Here is a 12,949-nt window from a genome sequence, read left to right on the forward strand (position 1 = left end):
GGCAATTTCTTGCAATGCAGCGAGAAGATGTTACCAGCTGCAGCATGGCCGGAGTTGATATGAACCTACTGGCAAAGGAAGCCAGAAAGAGAGCTCGAGATCAAGCATTTGATGCTAGGTTATTAAAACAGCAAGACTCCAGTGGACCTGTCTCAGCCAACATCAGCAGCTCAGAAGACAGTCAAGACAGCAATGATGACCCGAGTTTTGAGATTCTGTCTTCTGCATTGCAATCTATTTCTTTTACACCAAAGCCAAAGCGTCTGTATCAAGCCCAGAAGTTGCTTGAGCTTTGGACAGAGTTAACCTTCCAGATCGCAAAGCTATGTTAGTTATTGCTTCAGTGGTTAAAGCACTAGGACATCCTCTTGCAGACTTAATTCTGTCTCAAAGTACAATCAGGAGATCTTGAATGTCTACACGTAAACACATTACTCAGAATGACAAAGACATCTTTTCCATTGAATTTCCGTTGCTTCTACACTGGGATGGGAAATTGCTTCCAGATATTACTGGTTCAAAAGAAACTGTGGACCATGTTTCAGTGATTGTAACTGGAAATGGTTTGGAGAAATTGCTAGCGGTTCCAAAAATTGGAAGAGGAACAGGAGTGGAACAAGCAGCAGCTTGCTTAAAGATCTTGGATGATTGGAAAATTCGAGACAAACTTCAGGGTTTAGTCTTTGACACAACATCATCCAACACAGGTATTCACAAAGGAGCATGTGTTCTAATCAAGGAAGCAGTTGGTTGTGAGCATTGGTTGCCGCCACCATGTTCTGGAGGTTGTTCTGAGCAATGTCTTTACAGCTCTCTTTGGTGGAACAGTGGGACCTGAGGTTGGCTTGTTCAAACAGTTTCAAAAGAAGTGGCCATATATTCAGCAAGCGAGATTTTCTCCAGCTAAAGATGAGCTCTTTATTGGAGATATGGAAGTCCTTCAAAAAGAAATGGTAGCATTCTACACCAAAGCCATCGACGAAAAGCAACCTAGAGAATATTATCTTGAACTACTTTGGTTATGTCTGGTCTTCCTTGGGGGAGGCTCTGTTGGTACTGAGATAATATTTCACGCTCCAGGAGCAATGCATCATGCTCAATGGATGTCAAAGGCCATCTATGCTCTGAAAATGGTACTATTTCAAGATCAGCTTACTCTGACTGTTTGTGGCATTAATTAATGGACATTTTTGGCACGAAGCTCCTCTGGCTGCAAATGCTCCGTTTAATGATGCTCAAATGCTAAAACAGTTTCAAAAGTATCCAAACCGCACAATCGCCGTTGCAGCTTTTACTGCATTTTCTCGACACCTTTGGTTCTTCTCAGAACATCTTATAGGTCTGGCATTTTTTGATAGTCGGGTTGATCTGGATGTAAAGAGGGCCATAGTAGTTAACTGCCCAAAAATAACTCTAGCACTGAAGAGAGTATTCCAAGAATACCGACTTCAACAGACTAGAGACATTTGTGCTTATGAGAACCTATAGTTTATTCGAGTTGTTGAGCAGTACAGGTAGAGAAAAGGCCAAAAACTTCATTTCAAAAGATCCTAAATATTGGGAAGACAATGAATCATATCAGAAGTTGGCAGAGAGAGTCCAAAGAATGAAGTTGTTAATGACAGCGCAGAATGTGGAATTTTTCAACATATTCACAATATTCTTGCTTGATATTACATTTTTGTTTAAAAATTACAAAACATTAAAATACTTTAATGAAAATTGATCAGATGATCTATATTCATTAGACACTTTGCAAGCATTCATATTTACCTGATTTAAATTGTTAGTTTCTTTAATTTTTAAATTTGATATTAAATAATAGTGCAAACTTAAATTTTTTGAATTTTTATCAGTGTTCAAAAAGTCAAAATTTATAGCAACCCCTAAATATTATCAGATTTGCTTCAAATTTTGACTACAATATTGCAAATATTAATAGGAACAAAGGCAGCCGTGTGGAGAAATGAATTTATAATTTTGAACCACCCTAATAAGACAGTCATTAAACCGATCGTTTCCCACAGTAGCTCTTAGAGAGTACTTGACAAGAGTTAACTTGCTAAAGGATCTCTCGCCTTCAGCCACAGATACTGGAAGTAAAAAAGATACAAAGACAGATGCATATCTGGGGGAAAATTCCATCAAAACCCTTCCCATAAATGCTATTCAGAAGATCTAATGGCAGATCATGTGTCAGTTGATGGCATCGAACAGATGAAAAGTAAAAGAACTCATCAACAAACTTGTTTTCACTACGATCATTTGGATACAGAAGTATAAGATCTTTAACTGAATAATTTTTGAGTGTTTGTTAACTTCGAATTGATGTCAGGCATAGACCAGATGAAGGAAATTATTCTACAATGCTATTTAGAAATCTCTCTGTAATCAGAAATTATTCTACAATGCTTGAAATCTCTCTGTAATCTGATAGATGAAGGTAACTAAGTAAACAATTTTCATTTCCTTATTGGATGTTTTTAATTTTTTTCTTGGCATACTGATAATTTTTTTTTGTTATCTGATGATGCCCCATAAACGTGATGCGTGGGGTAAACCGAACTGGATCTCCCACCCACTGTGCACTCCTGTATGTATGCATATAAACATATATACTTATATATGCATGTATATATATATATGTATATAATTGTGTATATATATATATATATATATATATATATATATATATATATATATACTAATATATGCATGTATATATATGTATATATATATATATATACTAATATATGCATGTATATATATGTATATATATATATGTATATATATATATATACTTATATATGCATGTATATATGTATATATATATATATACTTATATATGCATGTATATATATAGTGTGTGTATATATATATACATATATATATATACATATATATATATATATATATATATATATATATATATATATATATATACATATACATATATATATATATATATATATATAAATATATATATATATATATAATGTATATATATAGTGTATATATATATATATATGAATATATATATACATATATATATATATATATATATATATATATATATATATATATATATATATATATATATATATATATATATATATATATATATATATATATATATAGTGTATATATATAGTGTATATATATATATATAAATATATATATAGTGTATATATATATATATATGAATATATATATACATATATATATATATATACATAAATATATATATATATATATATATATATATATATATATATATATATATATATATATATATATATATATATATATATATATATATATATAGTGTAAGCCATCCTTTCAATTACATTATATAGCACAAAAATACTTTTTATTTTATTTTTTTAAGTTTAGCTATTTCATACGGCCAAAATATTTTTTTCTCCACCACAATAGTTTAAATAACTCAATATAAATCCACAATTTAGCCTGAATAATATATTAAGTGACATAATGCTTTAGGGTTTTAAAATCCGAGCTTAAAAATTCATACAATTGTTGTGTTAACTGGTAAAATATTATTAAAAAAAATTTTTTTTTCCCCGTTGTGTGATTTCATATACTTTGGTCCATTTATAAATGTAGTGTTAAATAAAGTTATAATTGTTATGTTAAATAAAGATATGGAAATGAGAAAGGTGAGAATAATTTAACTTTCCAATTTTAAGTTTCATCTGGAAAGAGTTTATTCACTGAGAAAGAGTTTATTTTATGAAATTAATTTATGTAGCCATTTAATAGTTATGGCCATTTTATCAATCTTTTACCATTAATCATTTTTTTTGTTTGTTTGTTTATTTTAGGATTACGATGACAACATCCTTTTAATGGCTATTGTGTATTATTTAAATCCTCACTCAACTGTTATTTAGCAAAACCCAGAAGTCACTGACATGCAGCTTGCAGACTACTATGAAGCAGACAAATATCTTCTATGTATTAAAGCTGTTGTGGTTGCCCCCCAAAAAAGCTTGCTGATATTATACACACCAAACTCTGGGGTTTTTTTTAAACATTTAACCTAGAGTATCCTTCTAGTTCAAAACCATTTTTGGAAAATGTTGGCAGTCTATATTAAAAAAAATTTTCTTTTATCAATAAAGCCAAGTCAACTATTGAAATCCTTAACTGTAAATAAACCATAAAGATATTTTATAAGAACTTTTTTAATAATTAGAACATAAACAGGAACATATTTTTATGTACTTTATAATTAAATATGTGTGTATGTTAATTTTTAGATGCTATGTAACAAAGAATATTATTTTATTCCAACTCATAACAAGTAATGAATTATTAAAAAATAGTAGCAACACATCAAAGTGATGAAAATTTATGGCAAAGATAATCTTTAAAAAAAATCAGTGACTGGTGACATGTATGTAAATCTTTTAGTAAGATTTTTAAAACTTGCAACAGTTAACAACAACTAGAAACCTTTAACTTGCAACTAACAACAAATAACAAACATTATAAGCTAGAAACTAAATTTTTGTAAATTTTTAAGCTAATCATGCAGCAATATTTTATTTAACAGAAGTTGTACTCTATGAACTGGAACTGTAAATAAATATTTAGTGAACTTTAAAAAAACATACGGTTACGAAATAATCCTTTTCCTCCATTTTCTTGGTGTTTTATTTGAAGAAGTTTTCGTTTTGACGGATAATCATTCCTGGGTAACTTTTCCTCATCATCAGAAGTTCGCTTTCCCAATATGTTAATCCTATATAACACAATATTTATTATATATTTATATATACATTGTATATATAAATATATAATAAATATTTAAAACACAAAATATTTTATAAGTATAAATAACACAGTAAATATAACATACGGTGGTCGAACATAAGGCTGACATCTCCAATATGGAAGACAATCTGGTTCTTCTGAATCTTTTCCCTCTGCAATATCTTTTTCAGCATCTTTCTACAAATATTTTGTTAAAAAAATTTTTTTAAGTTATAAAATAAAATAGAGTTTAGTAGTTTTATAATCTTGTAGTTTAGGTGATTTTCATGAGGTCATTTTCATTCAGTTAATGATGAGATGAGGTCATTTGATGATAATATTCTCATAATGATAAGATGAGGTCATTTTCATTCAGTTAAAATAAAATGAATAAACTGAAACAGATAATAAAATAAAGAAATAAAAACACAAACCATTATAATTATGAATCATATATTATAATCATTATAAAGAAACTTTATAAAATCTCAAAACTTACTAAACACAGCTCCTTCACTTGCTTGCATACCTCTTTAAGGGCATCAAATGATCTCGCTAAACCCATTGGGATTCGCAAATCTGGGTATTTACTTAAACTACAGAAAATAAATTAAAAAAAGAAAACAAAATATATATAACATTTTCAAAATTATTTTTACTTTAATGTAAATCTGATGATGGAATTCTGACGATATATTTAAAAATATATAAATGTTAGAAAACAATGGAAAGTGAATTAATGTCACAGTAAATAACTTATAAACTTTCTTTAAAATGAAATTAGATGAATATAAGATTGAAAAGTTATTTAAAAATATATGATTAACTGCTGTCAAATAAAGATAAATTACTATACAATTTTTTTTTTTTAAGTTCAATATTTGCTATTCGAAAATATTAGTTTTTGAACTCTCATCCAGTTAAACATTTTTTTCACATAATGACAAAAAACCCAAAAAAAGAAAGAAAAAAAAAGAAAGCTTTTATAAATTTCTGTTCCAACAATTAGCTTTTTTTAATTTTTGTCTAATTTCTCACTTTTTACCAATAACTTTCTGTATTAAAAGTATTAAGTAAACATAATTAACCAATAACTTTGACCATTGCCTGATTTGCTTTTACATATAAGGTCATGTGAGATTTAGAATCATCATGAACACCCTGCTAGTAGCCTCGTGTACTGCTGCCTTGTAGAATTTGCTTTGCAATTTCTACAAGGCAGTAGTACACAAAGCAATGGCCAAGAAAAGTTAACTCTGATTTAAAATACTCTTTACCTTGGAACTCATAGTAGAGCTGATATTAACTGCATCTGATTACTGTCTTGTAGAAAGTCTCAAGGGCAAAGACATAACAAGATATTCTGTTGCTCTTCATCTATAAGCTTGAATAGATATAAACATGTGTTAAATTGATTTCTGCCTAGGATGATGAATGCTGGATATTCTTGACACTTTTCATGGGTTATTGTTTGTGCCTCCTTAGTAGTTGTAATCCAAATCTTCCTGTTATCTCCTAATAAGAAAACAACTCTAAAACTCAAACTATTGGTTAGCAGAGGTTAACAGGTAGTAAGATTTTCAAAACTCTGCAGTAGCACTCAGAGAGGCTGACTTCATCAACAACTGTAAAATATCATGGCATTACCAGTGCCATGTTGTGCATGGCAGGTTTCCCTGTTAGTGCTTTAGGTTCGCATTATTCTGGCTGCATAACAAGCCATTTGTCATCTCAAAGAAACAGGATACTCCATTGTTACAAATCCAAACCACATCTGCCTCCGTTTCTAAACTTAACTTTCCACTTTAACTCTACTTTAGCTTGGGGTCACTTGATTGCTTAGTACAGGCAACCAAGTGAACAATTAAATGGCCAACAAATTAATTAATTTTTAAGCCAAACAAAACTCAACTGTTTATTACTAATAATTATCCCGATTATAATTTATATAATTATTATTTAACTATTATTATTTATTAATAATAATTATAATTAATTATAACTGTTGATATTGTTGAAAAAAGGTTCTTACTGAGCCCTCTACTTTAAATCTTTTCAGACTATTGTCATATTTAGAATGGTTATTCTAATGGGGCCCTACCACTTTTAGACGAAGTCTAAATTGTTAAAAACTAGCAGCTAGAGCAAGTCCAACAACATTGTAATCGTTGTTAAACCTGCTAGATCAAGTAAGCTATGATCACATGTTCCATCAATCAAAACTTAATTGTGACTTGTCATTCAGCTAAGCTGTACCTTTTTATTGTAACTGTTCCTTCATGTTTAAAAAAGTGTTATATAATTTTTTTCAATGACACTAGTGCTTTGGAATTTTCATATTTTTTATACGATTTACAGTTTTTTTCCTTTCAACTTCTGTGTAACTTCTGGCTTTTGTAGCTCTTTTTTGTTTTTTTTCCTACTGTAACTAGTGTTTGAAAAAAATTATATACTTTTTACTAACTTATTTAATTTATACAACTACTATTTATTCAAAATAATAATTATTTGTGCAAAAATTGTATTCAAATAGCATCAAAACAATACATCTTTGTGACAAGAGAACATCTTGCCAATTTACGTTTGTAAGATTTTCCTTTAGATCATTTAGACAACTCATAAAAGATCATATAAAACCTTTTAATACCTAAAAAATCCTAAGGTTGAGTTGTGTGCCATCCTTATGATCCTGTACTATGTGCCAAAACATAACACAGCTCATAAATAGATTTATAGACTAATAAGAGATAAAATTACCAGATAGATAAAGGATTTAGTGTAGCATAAAGTAATATTTATGTCAAATATTAAAGTTTTATATATTAATATTTCACAACTAATTTCATAATTATTTCATGAGAGAATTTAAAATTCTGAACTTTTAAACTATTTGCTCATTTTAAAAACCTAATTTCATCATTTTATTTTATGAGTACATGTGTGAAAGTTTTTATTTCTATAACAATTATAAAATAGTTTGTTTTTTTTTTTTTTGTTATTTCACCTCCCCAAGGCCCAGAAGGCCACTACAGATGAGGAGGCTACTTAATTGTGGTTATAACCCTCTCTCAACTCTATAACTCCGAAACACGAACCTTGACGAACAAGGCCGCTGCGCGGAGAAACAAGTTAATAGCTCTACATACAGCTTTGTTGTTTATGATCAGGTCTCAAGACCTGTAAAAAAAAGTTATTTTAGTGACCAGAATGATAAACTATTATAACATTTTAATTATGCAAAAGCATTTTTGGAAGATGAAAAAATTTTAAGAAAACTATAAAAAGTTTTAATCAAACTTTTTTACCAATAAACTCATAGAAATTATTACCAACATTAAATATTAATAGAAAATAATAATTACAATTAAAAACAAAATTAATACCAGTGCAAATAGATTCTAAATAGATGACCACGAATATATCCTACTGGTGGTGTATGCTTTTCAGCATAGGCCAAGTACGAATCTACCATCTCCCAAGCAGGTGGTTGGCGCCCACTGAAAATTGCAGGATTGTATAAAGCACCTTCTATTAAATCAAAAATCTGAAGTTAATTTTTCAAACAAAATACAACCAAAAATTAAACACTTAAACAAGATAAACATAATGATTGAATACAAAAATAGAGGTAAATTAACTGTTTATTTAGAAAAATTTGCGCACAGTAAAAAAATAAAAAAATTTTATAACAACACTTTTATAAAATTGTATAATTCTGTAATAAATTAACTTAAAAATAGCTCAACTTGTTTCTCTATGTTTATCAAGGTTGGTGTTTTGGAGTTAAAAGGCTAAGCGATGGTTGTAACAGCAATTTAAAAAAAAACAAAAATAAACTTCTTGACTGTAGTGGCCTTTGGGGAGGTAAATACATTAAAAAATAATAATAATAAATAATAATAATAAAAAATAATAAATAGAGGTTTGGATTGCTAACAATTACTATATAGGCAAAATGCTTTTGAAAAAACTAAATTTATATTTTTAAACCTGCACTCATGATACCATCCACTTTAGTGTACTCTAAACACTTTATTACATCTCTAAGATATTGTATGTTTCCATTGGCAAAAACAGGAATCTTGACATTTTCTTTTACTGCTTTTATATGATCCCAACTGGCAAGACCTGTTTTTGGGCCTTTCTGGTCACGCCGCCGCCCATGAACTGTTAAAATCTAATAATAAAGAAATAAAATAAAAAGATTTACAGCATGTACATTAGCATATAGGGTAATTCCATGTCAAATGACCGAGGTCATGTCACCATACATCTCAGATTTAGCTGATTTTTATACAGTTGAGAGTGGATAATAAAATAAGAATTCCTTGAAAATTTTAGCTTCTGGTTTCAAAAAGATCTTGAAATATGAGTGTTTTACTTTTAGCAATTATTGGCCAGACCCCTCAGAATCGCAACATTTATTTAGAGGTTTCAAGTAACAACAAAGTGACGATGACGTTTGTCTGACAATTAAGCAAGTAACTTTAAAATTATTTGATTTTTATACTTAAAAATTTGTAACTGGCTATTTTCGGGGGGTGACAAATTAAAAGGAAATGATCAGAAGTGTAAAAAATTATTTTTACCTTCAGTACCTGTAATTATCAATTTAAATAAATTTAGGCAATTTTTCATATACCTGTTTTTAATGTTCAAGAAACCCATGTAGCCTTGATGATATGAAAAAAAAATTATTACACATTATTTTATATTCATTGTTCTTTCATAAAATTTCAAAAAAGGATTTTGATCAGCAAGTATATGGATATATATGGATAACGGGGCATGGTCCCCACTTTTTTGTAGCATAATATTGCAACTGATTTTTCACTATCCTCCAGGCTAGCTGGAGCTCTGAAAACTTTAACATTTCTGTAGTGTCAATTAATGTGCATGTGCAATTAATGAAATTGTTTTTAGGGCCCCAAATTATTAAGGAGACTGGAGCAAATGCCCCAATTTTTTGTAGTGGGATCTTGTGATTTTTTAATGCCTTCCAGACCAACTGGAGTTCTGAAACTTGCAGCATTTGTGTAGTCCTGATGAACGCTTGTTAAAATTGTTTCCAGAGCAGACAACTAGTAGGTCCATGACCAAGGGCACTTGGGCCATGCCCCACTTATTTTCTCAAAAAAAAATTTTATTTTTGCATTTAATAAAGTTAAGATAACTTTGAAAATATTGTTTTCAAAAAATTTATTTGGTTTGCAATTATTCCGTTTTGTTTAATTATTTACAAAATAAAATACAAAAATATTAAGTGTCAAGATTGTGTTAAGATTGCTTAGATGCGTCAATGGTCAAAGTATACATACATCCAGTTGTTGTTATAAGTGCATCAATGATACAAATTATGTTGGTAATTTGAACCCAACACCCATCTGCTTTAGATAGCTAGAAAAGTTTGTTAAAAGGACTGTGCTGGTGCATAAATGTTTCCATAACATCTTTCCAGAATTATTAGTTCTTGGCCTGGCCCTTGCCTTAAGGCTAAAAATTGAGGCCTGGGCCTCGATACTGTTGGTCTTGGTCTTAGCCTTGAAAATTTTGGTTTTGGCCTTGATTGTTTTGGCCTTGGCCTCAAAAAAAAAAACATTTTCTTATTGATTTCGTTAAATTCTGCACATAACCTTGGTCTATTTTTACAAAATGTGGTTTTATTGTCAAAGCACTTGCTACTTACAGTTTTGTTAATAACACTGGTCTGGATCAAAAATGTCCCTAGGGTTTTCTTAGGTAATTCTCAATGAAATTTGCCTTCTAAATCCCAATCTAGGATTCAAATTTCTCAATCAGGTCTAGTTTTTAAGATATAGACTTAGGGCTCTATACCGCATATAACATAAAGCTGAGTGTCCATTTTATTACAATTCCCAGGTGACAGTTGTGTATTAAAAATCTATAAACAGTATCTAAAGTATATTTAGTATAAAAACAGTATCTAAAGTATAGCCAACACCTAGCATAACTTTGCGAAGACCACTAATTCAAAGTCAATTAAATGACTTGACCAAAGATCTTGGTCTTTCTTAAGAGAATGCATAACTTCTTGGTACTCGCCATAGTGAGAGCAATCTCCTCTCCAAAGAAACTACCTTCTATTGGTATAGAAACAGAGAAGAAAAGTTTAAAAGGTTCTTTGAAGTTGATTCTTCTAGCTTGTTGGCATATTGCAATGATGTAAAAGGCTTAATAGAGGCATTTGGCCTTCCTTACCAACCAAGAGAATGGAGGCTCTTTATTGATTCCTCTAGCAGAAGCCTAAAGGCAGTACGTCTACATATTGGCAATAAAATGGCATCTGTATCTATTAGACATTCAGTTCAGTTGACAGAAAGCTACAAAAACATGAAAATATTGATTGATGCAATCAAGTACTCTAACCACAATTGGCTAATATGTGGTGACCTTAAGGTAAAATACTTATTAAGTTTTCTTGTCAATATAAAGCTTTCCTTTGAAAATACTTTAGCACCTGTGGGTAATTTTTAGAAAGAAATAGAAATATATTTTAACTTACTAAGGAATGATTTTTTATGAATAAATCTTTTCTTATGAAAAGCTTCGAAAAACTGGGAGCTCGCATGTCAATGAAAATACATTTCTCCAGTCAAATCTTGACTATTTTCCTGAAAACTGTGGAGATTACAGCAAGGAACAGAGTGAAAGATTCCTCCAGGATATAAAAACGATGGAGACCAGATATCAAGGACATTGGGACATAAACATGTTAGCTGACTATTGTTGGTGTCTTAAAAAAAAAAAGGTGTGCTGTATTTCAATCACCTGACCTGATTGAGCAAAATGAATGTCATATTCGGGTTTAGGAGGCCATTTCATTAGGAATTACATAAGAAACCCCTAGGAACAGAAAATTTTATTTCAAACGCAGTCCTGTGTAATTGGTTAATAATTAAAGTAAGGCAAAAATGGAAGTCTTTGGTCTTGAAAATGTTTGCGTAGGCCTTAGCCTTGAAACTCTTAATCTTGGCTTTGACCTTAAATCTCTTGACCTTGGCCTTGTCCTTGGCATTGGTCTTGTAACGTGTGGCTTGACCTTGGCCTTGCTACTTTTGGCCTTGGTAACAACTCTGCATCTTGCTCAATATTGTCAATTTCATTTATCATACAAATCCAATGAAAAGTATCATAAAAATTTGGTGATTTTTACACAAAAAATCACCAAATTTTTATGTATTGACATTAACTTGCTGATTAGGTTGAATACTTTGAATACCAGAAAAAAGAAAATATGCCTGTTATATTAAAATCTTCAGTTGTTCGTTTAAAGCTAATAGTATCTATAGATTCTGGGTTAAATTGATGATAGCTCCTAGTTCCAGATATTCTTCTACATAGCTGAAAACGTTTTTTCAGAGTGGTGTGCAATTCTGTCAGTCTTTTTTTTTCAATCTTGAAAAAAATAATCCCTTAAATATTATTTGTACAGTAGTCAAACATTTTATTACAATTCAATATCTGGTTCTTTATGGGACTTTGTAGACTTGCATTTGCAGTTAATCGTTTTACAGTGCCACCAATACCACCACATGGTGACTTACCATGACTTGTAGAAAAATATGTCAACTCATTCAAAATCATCAATATCAAAATCATGATGGTGGAGACAGATATTGGCATAGGTTTTTGTGGTTTTTATACTGTGCAGCGCAACCATCCAAAAAATAAAGAATCTTTGAAATATTAGGATGATTGAAATGATTTGATTAGATGGTTTTCTTTAAAATAACTAACTATTGAACTTCATACACAAAACCAATTTCATGCTCGTTATTTTCTAACATGAAACAAAACAATTTTTCTTAAAGCTGGTCATTTTTGTTTAACAAATAGAAGGCAATGGAGTGTACCGTACATTGATTTTGGCAACAATGGTAACTTTAGATTTCATCTTGAATCACAAACATGTAGTTTTACAGCATTCTGTAAAGAATTTTGTATAAACTTTTAATACAGCAGTTTTTCCCAACTTTTATTTTTGTTGACTAAGGTATCTTGCTTGACACTTTGCAAAGTAGGAATAAGATGTTAACTTGTATATTGCATCTGATAACACCAATTTTAATTCTTCAATTGTTGTTGACTAACAGATAAATGTTATTCTGCCTATTTTCTATTCAATTCAAAAAGTTTTACAATGTAAAATTCT

The 12,949-nt window shown here is 30.0% G+C and overlaps 1 protein-coding gene across 1 annotated transcript in view; it reads right to left on the reverse strand.

The window, feature by feature from the left end:
• Positions 1-12,949, reverse strand: part of LOC100206070 (tRNA-dihydrouridine(16/17) synthase [NAD(P)(+)]-like) — a 62,055-nt gene that overhangs the window by 14,858 nt on the left and 34,248 nt on the right. The window contains exons 6-10 of the mRNA XM_065803412.1: positions 8,767-8,953; positions 8,160-8,304; positions 5,276-5,372; positions 4,883-4,974; positions 4,638-4,765 (exon numbers count right to left, since the gene is read on the reverse strand). Of these exons, the coding sequence (XP_065659484.1) occupies positions 4,638-4,765; positions 4,883-4,974; positions 5,276-5,372; positions 8,160-8,304; positions 8,767-8,953 (649 nt within the window). The remainder of the gene's footprint in view (positions 1-4,637; positions 4,766-4,882; positions 4,975-5,275; positions 5,373-8,159; positions 8,305-8,766; positions 8,954-12,949) is intronic.

This window comes from Hydra vulgaris, chromosome 08 (assembly GCF_038396675.1).
Source record: "Hydra vulgaris chromosome 08, alternate assembly HydraT2T_AEP".
In the NCBI taxonomy this organism is placed as follows: domain Eukaryota; kingdom Metazoa; phylum Cnidaria; class Hydrozoa; order Anthoathecata; family Hydridae; genus Hydra; species Hydra vulgaris.